This window comes from Engystomops pustulosus, chromosome 5 (assembly GCF_040894005.1).
Source record: "Engystomops pustulosus chromosome 5, aEngPut4.maternal, whole genome shotgun sequence".
NCBI lineage: Eukaryota > Metazoa > Chordata > Amphibia > Anura > Leptodactylidae > Engystomops > Engystomops pustulosus.
Window position 1 is genome coordinate 180673386 of NC_092415.1, and position 27534 is coordinate 180700919.

Below are 27534 nucleotides of genomic sequence, written 5' to 3' on the forward strand. Positions count from 1 at the left end.
CATCAAGTTCAACCAAGGAAGGGAAGGGATTGGATGAGGAAGGGATTTAAGGGAAACAATTCTATATAACATAACCATCAATGTTATTTAGGTTTAAAAAGGCATCTAGACCCTTCTTGAAGCTCTCTACTGTCCCTGCTGTGACCAGCGCCTGAGGCAGGCTATTCCACAGATTGACCGTTCTGTGGAATAGCCTGTGGGTGATAGCACGTCTAGCCTCTTTCACATTAGACAGTAGGACTATTCTGCTGAAAATGGCCAATGTCTTTTAAATTCTTTTCATAATTTGGTGAATAAGTAAGTTAGGAGCAAGCTTGAAACCTCTAGGCTCTTATTGTTATCATTATAGCAATGGTTGTAGCATTCTTTATATTGCTATATGCATGCTGGACCACTTTACCTAGGTATTATCACACTTTACTTAAAGGGGGTTTCAGAACCTTTTTTGGCCTATCCTCAGAATAGATAATCAATACCTTATCTGTGGGGGGTGCTAAAAAGGTTTGTACAGGTATTCCCCAGGTTACATACAAGATAGGTTCCATAGGTTTGTTCTTAAGTTGAATTTGTATGTAAGTCGAAACTGTATATTATAAAATTGTAGAAAAAGACAAAAACAGTTTTTGCTCCAGTGACAATTGGAGTTTCAAAATGTTGTGCTGTAATGGGAACAAGGATTATCAATAAAGCTTCATTACAGACACCTTACAGCTGATCATTCCTGCCTGGGACTATAGTAAAGCACCCAGAGAGCTTCACCAGAGTTCACAGTGGGCAGAGGGGTCGTCTTTAACTAGGGGTCATCTGTAAGTCAGGTGTCCTTAAGTAGGGGACCACCCTTATTGCCTTTAAATTCCAATAAAATGCTGTATTCCTTTGAAAGACCATTTACGGGGTCCGGAATGTGTTGATGTTATTGCTGCCACCATAAAAGCAAAATCAGCCAAACCTGATTATCTTTTATGTAAAAAGTTTGCCTACTCCGACAAATATTTGTTAATATAAGGCATGTTGATTTACAGCAGAGTTGAAACTTTGTTTTGTAAAAGAAAAGCCTCTCGAGGTATGTATGACCAGCCTAAGAGTGTGTTTCATGCCAAAACCCCTCTACTTCTGAACTCGGTGGGGGGCATTTATAAAGACTAGAGTTATGCCTAATATGAAAAGCTGCAGGCCTCGTCATATAAATGACATACAGCTCACTGTAATTGACTCCAGAAGGGGACTAGAGTCATTTTAAGCTAGCATTCTCAACAGAAAAAAGCTCAAAAGTTGTTAAATTCGCAGAGCCTATCAGCTCTGGCCTTTCCGAGCCCCCACTGCGCCACCATTTTGGGAAATAGCGACTTCAAAATAGCAATGGGCAGTGAAAAACTCAATTGGTATAAAACTTCTTACTCAAATGGAGTAGAAAAATTGCAAACCACGGAGTTACCAACTATTTCTGCTTCAAATTGGCCTAAATAATTTGCAACCAATGGCAGAAGCAGCATGCCTTATATTCCTAGTGGAATCCATATGGTTTCTTCTAGAAATAAATGCCATTCTTCTCTTAAAGAAATGCCATTCAAAATCTCCATTGTTAAGGCCAATGTCACATTTTGACATGGATTTTGTGACAGAAAATTCATGTGAAATTTTATGAGAGATAAAAAGTTGAAAAGCCTTGGGAATTTATCGTGGAACACACCAAGAACTGTAGCTGCCAGTTCAATACACAGTAGGATATTGTTGTTTTTCCTTTTTTTATCTAACAGAAATATTGCAATTGAAATTTCTTAAAATCCTTGAAAATATTAACAATAGTTTCTATTGTCATTATGTTATTGGCACAGTAATGTTGGTGGCTTTTTGCCTGGGGACGTCATCTAATTGGCATTTCGAACCTGATTTTTAATCCGAAGACTTATAATAATCAAAAAGTCCACAATTTCTTATTAGTATTCTGCTGGCGAATAGTGTGGTTTGTTTAAATCCATCCAGTCTAATTCTCCTGAGAACACACAGCCCTGGCAAGTAATCAGATACTTATAATTTACCAGGCATTTCCATGAGAGATTTGGGCATTGTAACTGTCTGGAAACAGAATGGAAATGTGATTACCACGTAACCCACAACATGACGGCAGCGCGATGTTTACAGAATATTTACATTTAATTGGCTTTTTTTGTGTCCTTTTCACAGTTTTGTTGTTAATTAAAAGAAAAAATCATCAAAAAGGAAAAAAGAATTTAAAAAATTATCAATAATAATATAACGAAAGGTCAAAAATTCTATATGAGTCTTATATTATACATGGGCTGTCATTTCACAATTACTATTCGCTTTAATCATTTGTGTCTGTAACTGTGACCAAAATATCATATTCAGAAAATTTGTATTATTAATATATTTCCCCTATTTAAATAATAATATACAGCGGGAATTAACCATAGATGTTGTTGTAAGGCCGTTAGAGACAAGGCTTTTTAGCCATCGATAGAGGTGGCAATAATTTGAGTCCATTTTTAGGGATGAAACTGATAATGGCATTTTATATAGAAAGGTTAGCCATAAAAAGGGTCCTGGATTAAACTCAAATTCCCGATTTGCAGTTAAGGGGGATGGGCAATACAACCCTTTAGGGTGGGATCAAGAGTCTTACCCCACTGATGTGATATCGATAGCCTAATCTTAGATGAAGGCCATCAATATTCAGATTTACAGTGAAATGATTTTTTTTTTACTACCACTGGGTGCCATCTTTTTAGATTTTAGAATTTTTTAAGATTGTAGTGGATGAAGTTAATGGTTGCCAGTTAACTTATACAACCTAATCCCAAAATTAGTCCCTACATTGTTTTCTAAAATCTAACTTTGTGTCAGGCTTCAGGTCCTTCTGTTTTTCCATACATTTTTGTTGCCTGCTCCATTAAAGTGTCTATATACATTCAATAGCTGTCAGCTGAATGTGCATGGTCTCTCATTAAGGAGAGGAGAGCGAGCTACTGTCAGACACCTCTTGTGGCGGCTTATCTCCCGGAAGAACAAAGGACTGGGTATGATAAAAAAAAAATTCAACATGCCAAATCCTTCCATCCCCCAACGTCATCTGTCAGGGAAAAGTCAGCTCTATGAACATAAAATGGTTGGCCAGTTCTAACGAAATTGGTGGGATTTTTTTTGTGAATAGGAGGCTTGACATAATACAGTGTGAGCTTAAAATACTTACAATAGTGTAATAAGAATAATGTTATAAATCTGCATGTGGCTAGCAAATCACTGGTTGAAGACAAATTACTAGATAGAGATGGTTAGGATTACACCACCATTAATGGTTTCCAGTATGAAAACTGCTGACTTTATTTTTTTCTCCATAATGACCCTTTCATAAATGCAACTCTATGGAAACTGATGGTAAACAGGTGCCTCTGTCGACCATGCGTATTTGGTTTGCATTATTGTTTTCCTTAACGGAAGAGAACTAATAACTGCTGTGTGATCTGATCCTATGAAGATTTTGTAGATCTTCATACAATGAAATGATAAGCAATTGGGTTTAGAGATCGACCATAGGGTTCATGCACATGGTTATATAATCACACACTTTTGTACATAGCCATATAATGGCCTGTATGTCCTTATCTACAGACATACAGGCGATCCCCTACTTAAGAACACCTAACTTACATACGACCCCTAGTTACAAACGGACCTCTGGATGTTGGTAATTTACTGTACTTTATCCTTAGGCTACAATAAACATCTATAACAGTTATCAAAAGTGTCTGCAATTAAGATTTATTGTTAATCCTGGTTCTTATGACAACCCAACATTTTTTAAATCCAATAGTCATAGAGACCAAAAACACTTTTGACTTGGGTTACAATTATAAAATATACAGTTCCGACTTACATACAAATTCAACTTAAGAACAAACCTGCAGAACCTTGTACGTAACCCTGTACTTCATTCAGAAATGTTGCTACTACAGACAATATATCCATATGAACATAAACATACAAACCCCACCAGAGCCAGTCTTTCCGCTTACTAAATATATGGTTCTTGTAAATTGTTCCATGTTTATGAGACCTTATCCTAAATGTCTATTCAGTCATATAATTTAATATTAGCAACTAAAATTAATAAAACTTATATCTGACTTCTAAAGCAAACTTTATAAAACTATAATTGTTGATCTGCTCTGCTCATTTGTTGTGTCTTCCATCTTCGGTAGAGAGAACTGACACTTTCTATTTTCGAATTTTTTAATTATTGATTTTCGCCAAATACGGTAGTTGGCCATTCCTGTATTTTATATTCCCACATATATATATATATATATGCAGGAAATAATCATAACGGATGAAGAGTTGGGTTCTGATGCTTAGTTCCCTTAGAGAGCATTTAATTACAATTTACTTGAAGCATGTAGCGGTTTTTCATTATGTGTGTGCAGACGAATGGAGGCAGAGATACCCGGAATTAAATATAGAACATTCTAATTTCCTCTGTAGCTGAGAGTACATCCTGTATATAAGACTTTGATCTTAGCTTCAGATTAGCTCCGAAAAGGTTATTGTTTCCTTTTGTATCTTATTTCATATTAATTGTTATGGATCTCTACCTCCTCGGCCGTCGGAGAATTAATGTAAACAGTAAGAAGGGGCTCGGATAAATCTTCAGACCTGCTCACTTGAAATGTATGCAAAGTAACTCAGCTAGTCATGTGTGTATAACTAGGTCAGAATGTGCTTTCCATTTAACATAGGAACAATTACTAAAGAATCTTTAATATACATTCATCCCCTGATATTATTGACAGTACCTTTGTCTGCACCATTCCTGGTCGCTGGTCCCTCAAGTGCTCCAGGGTAGCAGCAATATCAATCTCTTTAGCACCTGCAACAAACCACAAATTGGGCTGAGTTCTAAGCACAAGATAATTCAAGCTGCATCTGTCAATCTCTTCCTAGCCAGTTCCCCTCGGACAACAGACCAATTGAAAAATATTAATTCATGCCTCGGTGGACGTGCCAGACAGATGCAATTGTGATGTTCATACAGAAAAAAAGAAGAGTATAGCTTTGATTATCATCAACATAGGAAAAAAAAAGAAGGACTCATGAGGGAGGGCTGCCTATTGTGTGCTGTATCACTTCAATCTCGCTCATAAAGACCATTACCGTTTGCTGAAATAAAGGCACAATTGGTGCAAGGTTGTGAGATTTTAATGTGAATGGGTATCCAGACCATTCTTCTGTACCTAGAAGCATCAAAGATGTTTTAATAAAATAGAGAAGGAGTCCATATCAATAAGAATGAAATATATGTGTAATGTAACCAGCAGCTAATGTGTAAAAGGAATAGGATGGACATAAAATCAACACAGTCAAGTATAAGAAATTCCCCAATTTTTTATAGGCACTTGAAGTTTATGAGGTTGGGTTCACTATATTCCCTTTAAGACCATATACAATGCTTTATTTAAATGTCATTTTATTTACAAGTGATTAAAGAAATATTTCAATCTTATATAGTAATGGTAATAGGGACTTTGGGGTGGAGAGGTGGTCTTATTGGGATTCTGCCTGTGGTCCTTTCATGTTAAGCAGTCCTTAGTCATGCAGGTGTGTGGTCAACTGCACCAGCTCTTAATTATCTTAATTCATTATTGAGCTGTGTTGAAGTTCTACTATCTAGGGCACCTTGTGCACAAAAAGTTTGTAAGACTGAATCAGTCCTTTATAAGAAAGGGGGGGGGAGGGGGGTTACATCCCACTAATATACCATTATTTTATTAGAATACCCCTTATAAAACAGATATTAGGGCTATGTATCATACACTGGCACGTCATTCTCCCCCACCAGCCGTATCTATAATAAGGTTACAGCCTTCTAAAAGATATGGTGAATCAACTGCACTGTAGCCTGTAACCGAACCTGCAGGCTGTAGACAGAGCGCATGCCCCAACCAGTATTGAGGGAGGAATAGGTGCAGTTCCGGGCTCTACGCCGAGAATAGCAACTGAATCACGGTATCTGAATGCAGATGTAAAAGCTAAGATACATCTACCTAAATGTATTGATAACAAAAAGTTGGTCCCAAAAAATTATTCTTGGAAAAAAAATTACCGTTAACATATAAATGTCCCCCAGTAACCATATGAATACCTACATTGCCAGAACGAAAAGCATTGAAATAATATTGCAGAGCTAATAAACTAGGAATTTTTAATTATGTACATATGCAGTTTCATAGGTCCAGTCAAATCACTACAAGCTTCTGTTGCCCACTACATTATAGCCCATGATGAAGAGAGAAGTGTTGTGTGTGACTGGATGGGTTACAGACCCAAATAGTTAGCCTTGATAAAAATAAAACAATTGATACCAAATCCTTGTTTGTGAAGTTCTCATAAAATCCTTCTTTTTGGGAACTTAATAGCTAGAGATATAATGGGGGGCAATGTTTCATGCCCTGGATGCCAGATGCCTTGCATACAAGACATTTAAAAATAATCACTGTTATTGAAAATTTTGGCCCTTTTACGCCACTTCAAAAAAATAAACAAAAAACAAAAACATTATAATTCTAAACAAAGCAAACCACGGCGTGGATGCCTTAGTTAAAGTTATAGTTGAAATCTACATCAGCCCGGGATTGGAGTAGATTTCAATTTCTGGCACATGAATGCAGTGGCTTACTAAGAGGTTGGAACCATTTAGTGATTCAGGCACGTCGCTAGCCAGCTGCACGGGCCATTAAGCCTGCATACATTGGCCCTATTGGGAGAGATTTAGTAAGCCCTGGTACATCATGCCTAGCGCAGAATTGTGCTGTAACCTGCAGAGGCAATTGTAAAGCTGACCACTCTGCAGCTCAGCATGACCCACTTGGATTGGAGGTGGTATAATGGGGGGAAAAAGTCACAATTCCTGGCTGTGTGCCAGAAATTGTGACTTTATCAAGGTTTGCACAACAGTCATGTCTTGATGAATCCCGGCCCATTGTGTCTCATGATTTCCAAATCATTCACTCTAGAAAAACAGTCAAAGAAATATTTGTACCTATTATGTACTTAAATGTGACAAAAGCAAATCCCAAACCTAAGAAATAGCATGACTAATGGATTCTAATGGCTGATATGACTGATGCGAGACGCTGAATTTGGTAAATTTGCTTATCTTTAATGATGGAGTGACAAATAAGACACATTAAAAAGAATATATAACAACAGTTGAAGTGTATGTTTGTATACTGCTAAAATCTTTTTTATTGCTGATGGGAATGTTGTTTATCAATCCAGAGTTGGAAGACAAGGAATTAAGTGATTTTTTCAAAGGGGAAAATAATAATGGAGACAAAGGGGCACATTTACTAAGAATGTGGGAAACTGCTCTAAAAGTGCTCTGCCCGTGTATAATGCTCGGTGCGTCAGATTCATTAAGAAAGTTTTTTGTGGTGCACCTTTAATATAGGGCGTGCAACAGACTCTGAATAATAAATCTGGTGCACGGTCCCACTGAGCACTGGAACACCCCGTAATTTGTGTTGTATGGTGCCTAGTGCAGCTGCGCCACAAAACGGTTGCGTAAGACACAATAGTGATGCGGACACTTCTTAAATACCCGTGCAAGCACTTTACACCTAAAAGAATGTGCAAATTCTGACAGAAAACTGGTGCACTACCCTATATAAATGTGCCCAAATGTCATTGTGAGATATTTGTATTTATACGGATTAGAAAAATAATTATGTTAAAAATATATTAAAAATCACAGAAAAAGTAAAAAAAAAAGAGAACTACCATGCTAAATAAAATGATTATTAGTAGTCTTAGAGTCTGATAATACGTATTGTAATATTTCTCATAATAATTGATTTGGACCAATAACCACAGCAGCTTTACTCTGCATTAGATGCTTTTGACACACCTCTTGACAAAGAGGCGCGGCTAAGCAAGGAAAAGGGTGTGGTTTATGAATAGGTATGAGCGAATCATTCAAGATTCCCTGAGCTATAGTTTTACCCATTTGTATCAGATTTGAAATGATGTGGTTTGAACCAATTCTGCTTTAATTGTCCTAGAAATTTTTATATGTAACACCATCTAGTCCTTTTAAACACAGGTTTTTTTAATAAAAAAAGCCCTCTCGTTTTGTTAATTTTTTTTTACAAAATTTTAAATTTAAAATAACGCAAACCAAATGCAAAGCAATGTAAATTTCGACAAATACATTAAACTATCATTATTCTGAAAATATTTGGATTAAACTATTTGTGCCGAAAATAGCCAAAAAAATCCATCCTGATTATACAATTTGAGGAATAGATTCCCTCACTTCTACTTGTGAAAGACCAAAAGACGCCAATATAAGCACAGAAAAGCCAAGCTACAGGAGGTGTAAAGTTAGAAAAAAAGATGCACATTTACTGTCCGGAATACACAATTTTAATTGGGATTAATAGGATTATTGAATCCGTCTAAATATAAATGATAAAAAAAATGTGTAGTAAAATATTAAATATTAAAAGTAATAAAATTGTATTATTTGATCTGTATACCGTATATACATACATATTACTTGCTTCATACATTTTAGTACATTTAAGGACAAGGTCGTCTTACAGATGTTCTCCATTCCCACTGCGGAGCCATCACTTTGATTTTACGCACATTATTCTCTGCTTTCTAATATACTTAGCAGTAGAACAAGGACGCAAATCATTCAGGGTTTCTTTTTTTTCTTCCTTTTTTTTTTTAAAGTGAAACTCACTCTCAATGACTGAAGGCCTTAATCCTTAAAGGCTTCTAGTTTTTTTTTTTTTTTTTTAGAAATACTCATAGATGCAAGTCCAGCAGCTGGGCCCAGACTGAAAATGCACTTACATTTTTATGTGTACAACTGAAGGACTCTGAAGTTAGGGCTCGCACTTAATATAAAAGCTTTTTGGAAAATAGCATTCTTTGGTACTTGTACAATTCATTCTTTAAGAAAAAAGGAAATGGAAAGAAAGATTTCATGTCCAAGGCTTCAAGGCTTTGATCATTTTGATGAACACTAGATTCTGAACCTGGGCCTCAAACTTCTCAGGCCAGACAAAGAAGACATAGGCCTCACAGACCGGGCCTAGATTCCTGTCAGAACAAAACCTTTGGCTGCCTCACAGTGTGACAGCCTGGGAAAGGCCCACCTCAGCAGGGTTGAAATGCCCGCGTTGCCCTTTGATCTTTCAGTTAAACTACAGCCTAAGCAACAGGTCAGCGGATTGCAAATTGCACACCCCATTGGCATAGGGGAGTAGGTCAAACACAAAATGGCGGTCACCAATCTGAGAAATCCCTGTGACTCCATTCTTCGGCCAGTTTCACATGACTTGTCTTCTATTGTGCAAGACTAAGCACACACTTAAAATGGAATTTGACATTACATGCTAGAATGGAGTCAATAAATGACATTCTTTAGTGTTCATGCAACAAAGTCAACCTGAGTGACTGAAAAGGCCGAAGCTAGAAAAATCCCACTCATTTACTTTTGTATAGATAGAAATAGTATATATTGTGAGGCTTGTCTTTTTTTTGCCACCACATCTTGTAACAATGGGCCTGAAACTAATTTTGGCTAATGTTTAAAAGATGTTGCAATGCCCGTTGTTACAGCTTCTGCCATCTCTTTCAGTCAATAATTCTTTTTTTTTTGGGGGGGGGGGGGGGCTAATGAACAGGTTTATGCCTTTATCATTGATGCTCTGTTTAGTTCAAAATATTTATGGAGTTTTTTTGGTCTTTTTTTTAAAAGGACCAAAATAATATTTGCATGATAAAATTATACTGTACTTAATTATTTTTTTTATATTCTGCATAAAGGTCATGCATTTTTTTAACCAAATATAGTTTCACTAGTATATGTATTCTGCACACAGAGTCACTTACTGTATTGTCCTTATAATGAGATGTTTTTGAATAATGCAAAATGTAGGTACTAAAGACTTACACATGATATAGGCAATACGCCAGGAATTGCACCAATTAAGTGGTTGTACAGCAGAAAAATGGGCTACCAGCATAGATACTGTATTTTTCGGACTATAAAAAAATCCTTTTCTCAGAAATTTCTCACAAAGGTGCGCCTTATAGTCCAGCGCACCTTATATATGAACCAGTCAACAATTGCCTTGAACAGTGCACAGGTCTGCCACCTGCTGGTCATCCTTATAATCAGGTGCGCCTTATAATCCAGTGTGCCTTATAGTCCAAAAAATACAATAAATCCCCCATAATTCATTTTTTTAAAGATTTGTTTGAGTAAATGAGAATAACCTCTGTAAAAAGGTTATGTATCCAAAGAATGTATGGATCCCATCCTGTTCCCTGAATTTTTTTTTCATTAAAGAAGTGTGTGGGGCACAAAAGCCTCAAAAAGGCACAATTGCATTTTCATGTCTTGAAGGTCAGTGTAATGATCATTTTGTCACATAATGCAGAGTTCTAAGAAAAGAGTTTCCAGAATATTGTGGTCATTTTTCTCTTATATTTCCAACTTTTTTATGGCACCTTAGCAGATTTGCCAAAAACTGTGCAACATTTTCATGCACTAATCGAGTTTTGCAGTGTTGTCCTGCTTCATATTTATAATGTCTATATGTTACATTATATCCACTTTGGGGGGCTGTAATAATAAAAAAAACCCTTAAATTTACCTTCTCCATTGCTTCAATTGTCCCACGCCACATTAGATCCAATGCTGCATCAGAGGAGCGAAAGTAGTCAGATGGCAGCATCTGCCTCTATAAACAGAGGCGCCGCACTGATAAGCAGTAGCGTGGGACAACGGGAGCAACAGGAGCAGCAGGACTGTGAAAGGGGAAGTTATAATCCAGTTTATGCTAATGCTGTGGGTGGATCTTTCAGCCTGAAGAGCTTTCTGCACTGAACTGCTACACAGCCCCTCCCCACTGCATAGTGACTGCTGTAAGTATCCAACCAAAATTTTGATACAGCTCCTACTTGTAGCAGAGAAGGGGGGCTGTGGGGCAGCACAATGCAGAGAGCAGAAAGCTTTGCAGACTGAAAGACCCAACCACAGCCCTTGCAAGAGCCGCGGAGCTGGATTATAACTTTACTCTTCACAGCTCTAGTATTAACCATATACATGAGGGTCTCAGGGACGGCTTTATAGGGTTGTTCCCTAACACTGTCTGTAGCTTTTTATGGTCAAAACTGCTGGACATATTTTTTAACTTTTTAACTTATTGAAATCATCTCAGAACTTTAATTCAAACTTAAGAACATTTGGGGGTCCCTGAGAACATAAAATTTCAATCTAAACAAAGAACACATTGGGGCAAATTTATTTACCTGTCCCTACACGATCCCCAATGTTCATTGTCCGACGATCCTGCACAGCTGCTGCGATTCACTAAGATCGTGCGCCCGAGATCCTGCATCTGTCGCTTCCCTGCTCAGGTCCGCCGGAGTTCACCTTCTTCTTCCCGGTGTATGTAAGTGCTTGGTATTGCGACACAATTTAAATGTTAAATCCCTAACAATGTCTGAATCCGTCGGATAGTCCGGCGGCCCGCCCCCCCAATTTGTGCTGCGTGAAAGCCAGCGCGATTGCGACACATAACGATTGCATGCGACGCGATCCCCGAAAATACCAAGCGAAAATGCGGACCCTGGTAAATTAGCCCCATTACTTTTTGTATGCTGTGTATTTGTTTAATTTATATTTCTATGATAAATAGTGTAATCCTAATCTTAAAAATATTATGCAAAAAACACCAAGCCTTGGGTACAGTGTATTATCATGCAAATGAGACCTATACCATGATACAAGTGCTGAGCTTCTAGAATTTTCTATAGCTACAATTGTAATAATATACTTTCCGTATTCACATGCTTATAACACCTAACTCCCCTTTACTTAAATTCACAAAATTCATTAAAATTCACTGAAATAAAAGGGAATTCTGTCTGAAGTGAAAGACTCGCGGCTGAACACTGTATTCTGTCACCATAGCAACTGCATACATTTAGCAGATACAAGGTGGTAGGTCTTTTGAAGCTCACCTTTAGCCATTTTATTGAGTACCATGTCAATCAGGATATAGGTCCCACTTCTCCCTGCACCATCGCTGTGAACAACAAGAGAATTTTGTTAGCATATCCATGGTGAAAAGCAACAAAGTCAAGGGGGCGTTGCTCTCCTATTAATTTTATTGTTAATAAAGTATGGGTAAAAGCTGAGCAAAAGAGGATTTAAAAGAGGGGGTGGTAACATAAAACATAAAATACGAAAAGCCAAAAAAGCCTTTAATCAACGCAAGCTGTTCATTGGGATTAACTATTGTTCCATATAGCTAGTTTCTATAACAAAAAAAAAAACATATACAAAAAAGCCTCTATACAACAAGAATCTGGTTACAATGTAAATAAATAAACTCCAATTGAAAGTGGGGCAGAAGCTATTAAAGTGAAAGACGGCAGCCGCAGAGGGGTTTCCGTAGGAATGAATTTCTTTCACTTGCTCGGTAGGCATACACTTGGGGGGGGGGCTGAATGTAAACTGAACACAGACAAAATGTGTTTGAAATATAAACTAAGAAAATAGGTTGAACAGAATAACCCAAATACCACACAGATTCTTGGATGCTGCTCTTTAAAAAAATGTCCTAAACTAGTCTCCACCTCCACGTACACCACGTACTTCCCCTGTGTCATGCAGCCTCAGAACCAGAGAAGTGCTGGTTTTGTTGTGTCTTGTTTTCTGTTTTTATGCCATTTTATACTTTAATACGTTATACTTTTTTACTTTAAATTTTAAATTTTAACATATTTAAATAATTATGTAAAAGAAAACTATAGTACGCAAACTATGAAACATTTTGTATGCTTCATATAATTCTCAAAATATTAAGTTATTGCACTTCTTTATAGACTTGTAGCATTTTTATTGTTTCATTAACCCCACAGAATTCAGGCCTCATGCACATGACAGTATTGTGAGTCAAAGCTACAAATCATACAAAGCCTTAATACCATCCAATGAAAGTCTACCAAGCCCTACTTCGTCTCCGTTTGCCCCTGAATTAATACAATGGCATATAGAGGTTGAGCTATACTCCATTTCATGCAGAAGTTTATATTATCTCATGGGGTACATTATATTATAATATATAATACATTCCACCCAGCTGCATAGGGCCACGGAGATGGGGGGGGGGCATGCAATGGTTGGGATGCAGGTTTTGTCTTGAATAGTTTTCAGAAAGCAGAAAATTCAGGAAACTGTGGAGGTTTGGGATGTCGTCAGGACACTGATACTGATTTTGTCAGGCCATAGATCAATTGACTCCTCGCTGTGTTACTTATAGGGAAGTTGTGTATTAAGGAGGCCCCAAGACTTAACTGTGTTTGGGTTCCCCGAAATGCCAAATCCTCTTGACTATCCTCAAAATGATTCAACATACAGAGGCACCATACAATAGCACATGGAGTGCCTATGATTCTGTCGAATGTACTGAGTTCCTCCTTAAAGGGGTATTCCTTTTTGATACATTTCTTCAATTTGATGTTATTAAAAAAATGTACCCATGTGAACATAAATTCCTATAAATGTAGCCATGTTGTCCCTTAGAAATGTGTTTGAGTATACCCAACCCCAGACCCTGGAAGTGATCAGACTTGAAGTATGGAGCCCTTTCTGTAAACCTGGATTGCCACAGGAAAAAAGTATGTAAAAGGAAAGTATGAAAGATTCTGTATGCTTCATATAACTCTCAAAATATTAAGTTATTGTACTTATTTATAGACTTGTAGCATTTTTTTTGTTTCATTAACCCAACAGAATTCAGGCCTCATGCATATAACAGTAACAGTACATAACAGTACAGTAAATTTCCCATCATTTTCATATGCAAAAACAATGCGTTGCTTTGTTCAATCACTGCAGCAAAGGAGGTCGTATCCAAGGACAACAATCTTGTTTTTCTAAGGGACAACATGGATATATTTGTGGGAAATTATCTTTACATTGGTACGTTTTTTTAAATAACATCCGATTGAAGAAATGTATCTATATGGCGGGTGAATTAAATTAAATGTCAATGCCCAGATGAGAATTTCCCTTTAAGGCTCCAGGTACATGAGAACTAAGTCTTTTGAAAGCCTGAGCAGCTCAGAGAGTAATACTTACCTGCAGTGAACTATTACAGGACAGGAGCGCCCCTTGTAACACTTGTTTACTTTCCTATAATAAAGAAGACAAGACTTATTAGCTTTGGTAACCTCCAATTACAACACTGTCAATACATATCTAATCATGGCTGTAGAGAACAAAAGGCTGTCAAGATGACAAAAAAAAAACACTTGCAATTAATTCAATCAATAATTTTTTTTTATAAGACTCATCTAGTAATAACATTTGCTAAAACTGTTGTTTGCAAAACAATAAGAAAACTCGAAATCGGAATGTATCGCCACTTTTCAAAAAGAAAATAATAGAGAATATGTGGAAATAAATCATAAATAGAGAATGGGTTACACCTACACAAGGCCATTCTCTAATACATGCAGGCAGATGTGTGGGAGAACAATTTCATATGCTTTTGTTACATGTCGAGATTGCATGGATATAGTCCCAGAGATATACATCTAATTGTAAGAAACATTTGACTGTTTTAGAACCTTATGTTTGCTTTTCATTATAATATCACGTATTATTTTCTGTACATAGCAAAATTTAGGGCATTCATATGATCAAATCATATAGCGAGACAAAGGAGATAATAGAAACAGTTGCATGAAAATATGTTACATAAAATATTTTACAAAAAATACTACGACCAAAATGTTAAACATACTAAAATAGAAAAAAAAACAAGTTAAAAAATGGAAAAAGCCAGTAGGAAAATATAATACATAGAGAATGGGAAGAAGAGGAAAGAAAGGATCATTTTTTTGCCAGACCAAGCTCAGGAAGCAGAATTGAGAGGAATTAACTCAATATCTATATATTCCTTTTGGAAATATTCACACAAATCTGCCTTATTCATACATGTTTAAAAAAAATTTGACGGCACGTTTTTTTTTTTAACTAAATTTGACTCGTCACATTGTACGCACAGAGAATAAAAAAATATATAAAGCAACACATATAAAAAACTTATAAAATAGCAATAAAATATATAAAACTAAGGTCAAGTGTCATAGTAAAAATAAAATTGTTGTTCATAAATCGGAACATTCCGTTAATCACCTGAACCAGTTCATAGCAACTGAAATAGAAATAGAGAAAAATAAGGGAAAAAATGTATCGGTGGATTTTATTTTTTTGTATCTTACATAAATCAGCTTCGTAGACCTTTCGATTTGTGTGTGAGGGAGCTGGAGAAATACTAATTTGGTAGCTACGAGGAATAATGGTTTGTGTCTGGTGAGTTGCTGAGAAGCCTGGCGGAGGCTCACACCAATAAACCGAAGATTTGGAACACAGAGATCTCCATCTTCTTTATAGTAAGGAGTAAAAAGAAAATAAAATGTGTCTGACTGCTTCATCATCGATATGACAGAGCCAGGCGGATTTTTGGGTGAGACCCACTGTGCAGTCACAAGGAATTTAATGAGAGGTTCTATCAGGATATTTTCAATTAAATCCAGAAAGAAAACTAATTCTATATTTTATCTAATGTGAGGACACAGACAAGATGTGAATCATCAATGAAATAATTATATCGGGTATATTTTAGATAATACCGGGCTCCTGAGAATTATTCACAGGCAGATTATAAATTGTTAACTATCTGCTTGTCTTAGATATGTAAAAAATACAATGCTTTCTTATGGATTGAAAAAAATATATTATTTTTAGTAAAGTAAAAATATAACAGTATTATAATAGGGCTAAAGTATAGCCCAGGCTGTTACCCTGCACCCTTCCCTCTGCTCCCTTACCGTGCTGTAATCTCAAACAGTGGGAGGAGGAGTGCTCTGGCACAGTGTAACAGCCTGTGAAGCTAGAGAATGGAGGAGCTCTGGTACTGGCCCCCATAGCACTTCTGCCTCATTAACATAATTGAAGAAGCTGATTAAAGAAGGAAGGAGACCATGGGTAACAAATATAAGAAGATTACCACAGTTACAGTGCCTGGATCAATAGGTAAATGCCCCTGTTTTATCAGGCTTCACCGTGATGGTAGATTTCCTTGCCTTTATTTAATACTGATCCAATGGATCAGATATTCACTAGTTCGTATTGGTATTGTGCTACAACTACAGGGAATCAATACTATTTCAAATAATATAGTTAATATATAATTCTATAACATATTACTAAATTTTGGACCTCAAACTTCTAAATCTTTTAAACACTCTTTATCTTTTTGTACTTTACATCTAAAATTCATTTATGGTAAAAAAAAATTTAATGGAAAATTATAACTTAAAATTTACAAGGGGTTTAAAGTGGTTCATCCTTCTACAAAAAATAGTATGAAATATGTGACCCCCCCTCCACCCTAAAATTCAGCTGAAAGTCAGCAGCTACTTTGTCACTGCATCAAAGGGAAGCCAAAGGGGACATTAGAAGCAGCAGCACAGAGAACCAAGTGATAAGTATTTAGTTTAAAATTAAGTCATTTTTGGCAATGGTGAAATATATATATTTTATAAATATACAATTTATATCACCATCAAAATAACCAAGCTAAATGTCCTCGATGCAACTGTACCAATTAGTTTGGTAACTTCCATCTTAGGGTCAATTTGTGGTCCAAATTGCATTCTATTAAGCTGTACTGTGATAATTTGTTAAATCCATCAAACATGTGGACATTGAGAGATGTACCAAAATTGCCTGTATGCAACGGCCCTACACACCGGGGAGGTACTGATAAACAACCAGCACTTCTACCTCCGTCCTTTATGTAGGAAATAGTAGAAAAGTAAGCATTTAATGTTTTTTTTCCTTTTAAACTTTCTTTAATATAAAAAAAAATTGAAGAAACAAAATCTAACACTGCATTTTTTCTAAAAGTTTTTTGTCGATTGAGAATCTTAGTGGTAGAGTATCCCCAATAGGATGGTCTAAACTCTTGTCAGCACATATTAGTAAAGTTATTAAAATTATAACCCTTTCCCGTATAAAACCCTACATTTTAGCTCCACATAACTTTTTGGACAGTTTTTGTTGAAAAGAAAAATTGCCAAAAATTATCCAATGACTTATTAGTTTATTTATAACCTGCTCATTTCTAGGTATCTCTGGTTTAAGAGAAGCTGGAATGCATATACAATCAATGAGTTTGCTTACTAAGTCTAAGCCCTGTCTACTTTATAGGTGATGGCGTCTAATCGGCTAATGACTACTTGGAACCCCATGGATCACAGGATGGGGAGTCCTTATTAGCATCTCTGAATAGAGCAGTGGTCATACAACCTGTCTAAACATTTCTCCATTCATATGGAGCTAAAAGGCATTGTCCCAGTAGTCAATGATCCACTGATCAAACTACTACCTTGGATCGCTAAACTAAGGTCTCAAGATCAGTGAGGATCCAAGAAATCAAGCCACCACTGGTCATAACGTGATGGCATACAGTACAGTACAGTAGTAACTTTTAAAAATGGGAAAACCATGTAAAGACTCCAAAATGCCAGATAGTAGAAATTTTCAATTTGAGTGAAATTCTACAACACCAAAATGACTGCCTTATAAAGACCACCCCTTTATCCAGCCAAGATTTACATATGTAAACTGCCCTATCAGAACACTTTTCTGTAGAGATGAGCTGACTCAAAGTTTTAGGGTTCAAGTGGGCCCAGTGCGACCCGGGTTGGCTGTTTGGCTGCTAATCTAGCAATATGTCCGGGTCGCTCTGGACCCACCGAAACCTTAACGGAAACTTCGGGTCTTCTTTGCTCTAGGTTTCATTGCTAATTTGTAATGTTCTCTCATAGAGGTGTTTTGTATTCTGCCTTTCACCAGTAGACCCATAACCAAATGTTTTTCTCAAAAAATTGTACAATATTAAAAATAACAATGATGTTGTTTTTGCAGACTCTTCAATACAATATCAATATTTTGGATGATTTGTCAAGCAGAATCACATTGGAATGTTTACAATGACAAAATATTACTAATTTTTTAAAAAAACAAGTCTTTAAAAAAAATTATTATTAGTGAAATAATTCTTACTTTCTTGAGTAAATGTTAAACTATAAAGATAAAGATACATTTGAATAATTATTTGATCTTATTTTACCTTTATCTGCTAAGCAGTTTTTTGAGTAAACGTTAAACCACTGAAAATCCCAAACAGAAAATCGCTACAGTTTAAACAGAAAAAAATTTGCACAGTGAAAAAAACACCACAATCTGAATTTGTATCTTCTGCCACTTTAAGGAAAATGTTGCATAATATCTAAAACACCTAAAAAAAAAAACGATATACATATACTTGCCATATAAAGGCAAACTCCACTTTTACATAAATTAAACGTTTTAAAAGTTGATATTTAAAACACATTAAAAAAAACTATACTTAAACAATTCAATAAATGCCATATAAAGGCAAACTCCACTTTCACATGAATTAAAAGTTGTAAAAGTTGACATTTAACAAAATTATATTGTGAAAATACATAAATCACATTATTTAGAAATAACAGCAGGTAATATAACATCATTTTAGATAATTAATCAGTATTACAATACATATGTAACAACTCGATACACAGAAATGTGTACGTAATAATGTATTATCATATGTTGTGAAATATCTGATTGTACAATAATCTAAGCATTCGGCATGAACATGACTTTAGATCGATGCTTTGATGTTTTGCCATGAAGTCAAAATAATTAAGGGTTAATTGCACCAGCCTAAATAAATCTATAACCAAGCATTTCATTCTGTCAGTGCAAAAAATGATAACCACAAGCAGGCCGCTCTCCGCAGAACATGTATTATTAATGTGTATACACAGGAGAGAGAGAGAGAGAGAAAGGGAGAGAGAATGATTAGTGATACAAACCAAACCCTTGGTTCAATGAATGAAAAGAAACTCGTCATGCAAACCGTCAGCAAGCAAAGGTCAAAGGTCGTTAGAGGCACAGAAAAGGGGCTTCCATATTGTCCCCGCAGCAGAGTGACAGTTTCCAATGATCACTTTTGTGACTATGCAACTGGGCTCATATTACTAGCTGCAACATCACAAAAATGACACTGGCAACTGCTAATTAGCTGGCAAAATAAGAATTTAACCATTTTCAAAATGAGCGCTGGTTAGTAAATGCCAAATGTGTGTACAGCAAGAAAAAAAAAAAGTCGATTTTGAAGTATTCTAATTCTTTTATCTGGTTATTTGGTGGATTTTTTTTTTTTTGTTATTATCCTAAGGTGATGCAAGCAATCATAAAGCTCTTAGCGTGTTTGGTTTTTGGCACAACGGCAGGGAACAGATTACCAAACTGGTCAATATTAGCTCTGAGTACAAAGCGGATGCCGAGGTGACCTTTGTTGTGAGGTTTTCTATAGAACTTGCATATTTTCTCCTTCCCATCAACTTCTCATTTACACAGCAATAAGACGAGCAATTTACAAACAACTGGCGAAAAAAAAAAATTTGCATTGACTTTACATGAGTTACAAATACAACGGAAATTGAACAGTGGCACATAAACAATTGGACATTTTAGAAAGTTACAATAACTAAAGAATCAGAAGAAATAAAAAGTTACAAGTCATAGGTTTGTAGGTGTTAGATTATTGTTGGTCGACCTTAATTATTCTTTAGAAATAAAGTAACTCTGGAGAATAGACGGAAACCAGGGAATGTTTTTTGTCTACATTCGATTTTTTTATCGTAAAGTTTTGTCCATTATATATGGACCTCTCCATAGAATAAAAAAATCATCATTGGGTTTGACTACTAGAACAACAACCAATAATAAGGGACCGGGAATCTTATTACCGTGGTACTGATGGAGGTAATAGAGTAGAGTCTTTCCTACAGAAGTGAAGAGCATGGTGGTTCCACATTCAAACTACTACTCTATGAAAAAATGGGGTCTCACAGACCCCCGTTCTCATGATCAATGGGATTCTCAGTGGTTCATACACTTTACCTATCCTTTCCCTAACTGACAAATTTAGTTTGACAACCCTTGTAAAGAAGAATGCCCAAAGACCCTACAATTTGGATACCCTTCCACGTTGTATAAAGGCAACAAAATACATATTTTGCCAATTTAATTTGTAAAAAAAACCTCAGCGATTCCATGTTTTTAATTATTTGAAAAGCACAAAAATTCATCATCCCTGCAATGTAAACTCGAACATAGACCACTTGCACACAACCATTTTTTTCCATCTGTGTGCTACCTATACCGTACGGTTTCAGTATGGGTAGCAAACGGAACCATTCTATTCAATTCAATGGGGAATACGTCCATCCATTTGAATGGCTGTATTGCCCACCATACCATATCATCGATGGAAAAAAGATAGAGCACACTCTATTTTTTGCTGTATGTACGGCTCAGCTGCATGGCTTACTTCTCCAGCCAAATGTAGGCTACTTTTGTGTGCTTAAAACTACAGGGTTGAAAATATCTGTATTTGTACCTACATATGATGACCCAAGAAATCCTTGATAGATGTAAAGGCAAGACTATTAAAGGGGTTGTCCGAGTTTTGAAAAAAAAATATATGTGGCCGAGAGCGGGCTGCCTAAAACAATAAAGCTGTACCGGTGCCCTCCGGTATCCAGCGCTGCTGCTGCGGCGGCCATGTTTGTTTACATGGCGCCCGGACCGGAGCGACAGCAGCGCTGGATACGGGAGGGCACCGGAAGGTAAGTACAGCTTTATTATTTTAGGCAGCCCGCTCCCGGCCACATATATATATATTTTTTTAAACTCGGACAACCCCTTTAATGGTTTTTCCCATGTAATTTCTCAAACAATATATATTGGACCTCTTTTTGGATACAATATAGTCAATGCAATAACCTACCATATTTGTATATGCCATTTGGTAGTGCATATACAGCATATGCTACAATCATTCTAGATTATCAATATGGACTCTGTGATATTGCCTTATAAATGGTTGGATGTCACAAAGTTGCAGTGTGTTACATCTTGTTACATACACAGTGATTTATAAAACAAGCCTCCTCACTCCTCATTATCAACCAGTCAATATGAAGACATTTAGGGGACATTTATATAAATTGATGTTTAGGAAAAGATGTTAAGATTGAAGGAGGTATCTCGTTAAAATGCTTGATGTGCAATATATCAGCATCTAACAATCAATTTTTTTTTTACATCAATCTATCAATTTAAAGCCATCTTTCCACCCATCATCTATCATCAACCTAATACTCAGTGACTACTGAGAATGCATGCATTTGCTATTGGGCCCATAAACGTAGGAAGAACAGCAAGCACTTTACAGCACCCTGATATGCTTTGAAGTATGAAATTTAGACATCATAAATCCTTCAAACTTACTCTATGCACTGTGATTTATGATGGAAAGTTGCCCGTAGTGTCCTCTACCTTAGAACAACATGAACCTTTTAATGTATGCTACAGAGAAAAATGCAGCTACAAGGGCTACATCATTCTCCTTTTGCCCCATTATCACTACATTCAGAGAAGACATCATTGAATATATCTGGAGAGTAATTTCTTCTCATTGTGTACAGTTGGTATACATACAATATTATAGAGGTGTCTATAATAAAATATATAATGTAAAATGCGGATACTTAGAATTGAGCTTCTGTATCTAAGCTGTCTCGTTAAAAAATGATGCATATTCTTTCCTCTCTTACCTCAATGAAACATGAAATAAATAAACATGTACATAACTATCCAATATGTCGAGGAGACCCCCTATTTGGAGTCTTGTTTCAGTTACAAGAAACCTCTTGAGCTCTAATCCAGGAATCTGAGTTCTATTAAGATAATGTAATTTGGATGACATTGGAGCCCGAACCACATGAGACCTTCTGGCCACAGCTGGCAGTCTACCTCATGACTGAAGTATTAATGTAACAAATCAAACATTATTACGTTATTGGGGACAATATGTACAGATGAAGCGGAGCTCAATATGTTATTCTGAGGACCATAATAACCAACTGGATAGAATTCCTGGATTTATCTAGAGTCCTATAGAAATGTATAGATAATCCACTGATAATAGTGAAGATAAGATGCGAGATTATGTGCTATTTCCACATCTAGAGATCATCCCCCTTGACCAATGCACATGTATATAATGTGATATAATACAATACAACTGCCTCTGTGTAATACAGAACCCACAGTTCTCATAAAGGATGATTAGAAGTCTTAGATTTTAACACGATTGTCGACTCGATTGTCCCCCTACACATCCGCCTGTGACTAGAAAATTACACTTGTCTCAGCTAATGCAATCATGACAAATTGTTATCCCGAATCTAAATCTTACAACACCTTGGAATTACAGGAAATTATTCTACAGGTTTCTTAAGATGTCAAGATAACCTCAGCTACACAGAGCCACCGCCAGGCAGTGAAAGGCCTGTAAAACGTGTTGGGTGTGGGGATATGCTCTACACGTGTCTAAGTGAGGCTGAACTTGCATTTTTCTGATGGAACTTCTCCACGCTCAACTTTTTCAAAAACTTTCTCAATACATATTCCATATTAAGTGGGAAAATCCCTTTAAAGCATAAATTGCATAAATATAAGACATCTTCAGACGTGGTGTCCATATGTCATCAACTAATGCCACCATGTAGTGCATAAAATAGTGAGAATCCTAGAGGTCCCGAAAGACAATGTACAAGTTTTGGTAACATTGAGATGTCAGTGCGGTCTATGTCTATCCATATGTTGCAAAGAGAACCCTCTCTCACAATATTTCCAAGAAAATAACAATTCCGAAGCTTTTTTTCATGGAAATGAAGTGGCCACTTATTCTAATTGAAAAAATATATACATAATTGACTCTGACTTTGTCATGGCCCAATCAAAGAGAAAGGTAACGCCTAGCTGCCAGTTTCTTCTTATAATTCTAGGAGGGGTAACAGAGGAACGACTCAGTACAAAGCTTCTGAATTGGTATTGAGTAGTTTCAGAAACAGACATGTAAAGAGCTGTCAGGTTCTCAGTCACTGAAATACTTGCCCCACAATCACTATTTTAAAGGGGTAGTCCAGTTTTTTAGAAACTGATTACCTATCCTCAGTATAGGCGATAAATTACTAATCAGTAGGGTGTTACATCCGGTTCCCTCATAATGTAGCCCCGACATTCCAGTTATCTGCCTTATAGTCCAGTGATATTACATTTATTTGTCATGGGATCAGTCTTAAGCTCAGTCCTATTCAAAGGGTGCTGTCCAGGATTTTTTTTTAATATGGTTTCCAGGGGATATAAAATTAGCAAAGGTTCAGCGGTGACACTGAGTTGACGCATCCACTACAGTCTCTGGCTGTGGCCTGTGTTAGGCTTTTGCGGGTGCACACTGTCGATACTAGCAGTGACGAGAGGCTCCGCAGTGCACCAGAGTGCGGGAGAGAGGTGAGTATTGCATATATCTTAACCCTAATAAATAGCTCCTCATCATTTCTATCCCAAAAAATTAACTTTGTAAGATTTCTTGGCACCCTGCCAGAAGGAACAGCGAGTCACAAGAGTTGTGAGTTATTCATGCGAGTCGCTCCAGTATCTCCCTCATCCCCCCTCCTTTCAACCGAAGTCATCCTCTGCTTTCTTTGAATTCCTGAGCCTGTGAACTGACAACCAGCTTAAGTCATGTGTAGAGGACCAGCTCTGCCCCTCACTGAGCTGGGCTGTAAGTAGGAAATTCCATAAAAAGCAGAGGATGATGAAGGGAGGGGGAATGAGAGAGATGCTGAGGACATGGGCAGAGTCACACAGTGGCTGGCAGGGTACCAGGTAGTTTTACAAAGTTACTATGCATTTTTTTTTAAATTGTGTGGGTAATAGTTAGTATAGTGCTATGGGAACCTGTCACTAGATTTAACAGTAGAAACCTGACAACAAGTTCCCTTTAAGTGAATGGTGCTGAGATGCAAAATGAAGCACAGCCACTATATAATGTTTGGCTTGGTAGGAATTGAAGAGACCACAGCATCCATCTGAACACCTTGGACTCTACTCGCGGATAACATCTTAAACGTCAATGTTTAGCTAGCCCCATGGCCCGAGCTTCATGCTGCCCATTGGTTATAATGACACTATGATATAGACACTTCATGTGGTGAGAAGTATAGGAGCCACACCGGAGCGTCTGCACTTGTTTCATTTATTTCAGGTTTTATGCATTCTCCGGAGAGACCACAGAGGAGAGGATTAATGTTATAGTTAGATCCCAGTGACAGGCAGGCACAGCCAGATAAATGGATTTGCCCAGGACCGCAGCGAGCACCAGTGACAGGGGCAGGAATTGAACCAATGACCTTGCGCATCGGAGAACAGTTCCTTAACCAATATGTCACATCTTCTCAAAAGCTTTTACAATTCGCTAAAAAAAACTGAAAAAAAATGACAAACCCGGAGACATTAAGGTCAGCACTCTCCCTGCATAACCCCTATTATTTCTGTGATATGATGAGCAGAGGCTGCGCGTAAAAGCCTGGCACAAAGCAATAACGCTGGCTGATTATGTGTCAAGTGCCCGTCCTACACCGTAATTATGTGCTTTTACTGTATGTACCATTTACGCGCACTACATCGAGAACAGTTCACTCCTTCCCCACGTAACACCTCCAAGACAGAAAACCTTCTACCGCATTATGTGAAATCGTTTTCCCCAATTTTCTCTGTATGATATCAAGTATAATTAAGCAGTGCGTGCCGAGATACTCAGGTGTATAAAGCGTACACAATCTCCCAAACAATTAGCATATTCCTTACAGTTACAGAACAAGCGTAGCAGAGCTGAATTTGTTATTTAGGGTTTACATTGCCGTGATATGACTTCAAGTGTGCCCCCCCACATAACACAACCTTACATAAATCAATAGTACACCAAACTTTGTAAAAAATCCTATGAGGAGTCTTCCTCAAGTTGCATGAAACCCTTACCCATTGGAAATATATTACTATCTAACAATTACATTGCCTACTACTGCTGTATATTGTCCTCCATGCTGCTGCTGTTTTCTGTGTGTGTCATGAAAAAGTTAAAAAGAAGAAGGACTTGGCCTAACAAGTTATATTACAGAGTTTCTTATCTTCACTTGTGTTATTCAATTATGGAAAACTGGGAATAATTGGAGGTGTACTTTAAATCAACACCAAATTACTGACCTACTTGTACAGACATCTTTTTTACTGTATTAAAGATTCCTATCTTGATGAAAAATAATTCTTACAAGAGCACCAGCAGACATAGATGCAGCCATAGGAATCAGCAGACATTGAGGTGTGTATTATCTGTCTACAGGGACATCTCTTTGTTTAATAAACATGGACGGTAATGTCGCTGTGTGCTTTATCCCTGTACTGTGTCATTACTGTGTGTATTATCCCTGTACTGTGACATCACTGTGTGTATTATATCTGTACTGTGACATCACTGTGTGTATTACCCCTGTACTGTGATATTACTGTTTATTATCCCTGTACTGTGACATCACTGTGTGTATTATCCCTGTACTGTGTCATTACTGTGTGTATTATCCCTGTACTGTGACATTACTGTGTGTATTATATCTGTACTGTGACATCACTGTGTGTATTATCCCTGTACTCTGACATCACTGTTTATTATCCCTGTGCTGTGACATCACTGTGTGTATTATCCCTGTACTGTGACATCACTGCGTGTATTATCTCTGTACTGTGACATCACTATGTGTATTGTTCCTGTACTGTGACATCACAGTGTGTAGTATCCCTGTACTGTGACATCACTGTGTGTATTATCCTGTACTGTGACATCACTGTGTGTATTATCCTGTACTGTGACATCACTATGTGTATTATCCCTGTACTGTGACATCACTGTGTGTATTATCCATGTACTGTGACATCACAGTGTGTAGTATCCCTGTACTGTGACATCACTGTGTGTATTATCCCTGTACTGTGACATCACTGTGTGTATTATCCTGTACTGTGACATCACTGTGTGTATTATCTCTGTACTGTGACATCACTGTGTGTATTATCCTGTACTGTGACATCACTGTGTGTATTATCCTGTACTGTGACATCACTGTGTGTATTACCCCTGTACTGTGACATCACTGTGTGTATTATCCATATACTGTAAAATCATTGTGTGTATTTATCCCTGTGGTGTGACATCGCTGTATGTATTATCCTGTACTGTGACATCACTGTGTGTATTATTCCTGTACTGTGACATCACTGTGTGTATTATCTCTGTACGGTGACATCACTATGTGTATTATTCCTGTACCGTGACATCACAGTGTGTAGTATCCCTGTACTGTGACATCACTGTGTGTATTATCCTGTACTGTGACATCACTGTGTGTATTATCCTGTACTGTGACATCACTATGTGTATTATCCCTGTACTGTGACATCACTGTGTGTATTATCCTGTACTGTGACATCACTATGTGTATTATTCCTGTACTGTGACATCACTATGTGTATTATCCCTGTACTGTGACATCACTGTGTGTATTATCGCTGTACTGTGACATCACTGTGTATTATTCCTGTACTGTGACATCACTGTGTGTATTATCGCTGTACTGTGACATCACTGCATGTATTATCCGTGTACTGTGACATCACTGCATGTATTTTCCATATACTGTAAAATCATTGTGTGCATTACCCTGTACTGTGACATTACTATGCAAATTATAACACCATTTGGAATATATTATTCCTCAATTAAGACAGTTCTTTGTGCGTTACCTCCATATTTTAACATCACTTTATTATGATCTGTACAATAACCAAATTGCAATAGTCCTAAACCCCCCCTGATCTGGACATGGTTGTGGAGGTGGTTCTGTTCTATTTATCACTATACAAATAATAACACTATTACCAATACACTAATAACTTCCATCCACAGATTATAGAATTATGAGAATATACTGTGAAATAGGACAACATAGGTGCAACAACCAGATCACAGCACTGTTCTGTCATTACCGGATATAGGAAGGTGCAAAGAACAAGTCTGTACCTGCGAAAATCTAGCAACGAGCGCGTTGAGGTCGGCACACCGTGGTCATTCCAGTTGAGGAAGTTAAACTGGGTGACGGTGCGGGTTTCATTTGTCTGTAGGTTTTTTAGATAGAAGCTTCTCACAAGGAAATCTTCACACCAGATATGTTCAGAGACAAGATTTACCTGTATGGAAATGGAGGCATAGGGCACGGCTTAAGAACATTGGCAAACATCTGCTTGATATTACTGTACAAAGATCTGTCTTCTCCGGAGGAGAATGTCCCCCCCCCCCCCCCGACATTGATCAGATGTATAAATGGTACAGGTTTGCACCACGGAAGTTCTATGGCAGA

General features: G+C 37.1%; 1 protein-coding gene across 1 annotated transcript in view; it reads right to left on the reverse strand.

Annotated features, from left to right (window-relative positions):
- PTPRN2 (protein tyrosine phosphatase receptor type N2) overlaps window positions 1–27534 on the reverse strand; it is a 644507-nt gene that overhangs the window by 7609 nt on the left and 609364 nt on the right. Inside the window, exons 19-22 of the mRNA XM_072153967.1 lie at window positions 27198–27364; window positions 14186–14239; window positions 12061–12125; window positions 4812–4885 (exon numbers count right to left, since the gene is read on the reverse strand). Of these exons, the coding sequence (XP_072010068.1) occupies window positions 4812–4885; window positions 12061–12125; window positions 14186–14239; window positions 27198–27364 (360 nt within the window). The remainder of the gene's footprint in view (window positions 1–4811; window positions 4886–12060; window positions 12126–14185; window positions 14240–27197; window positions 27365–27534) is intronic.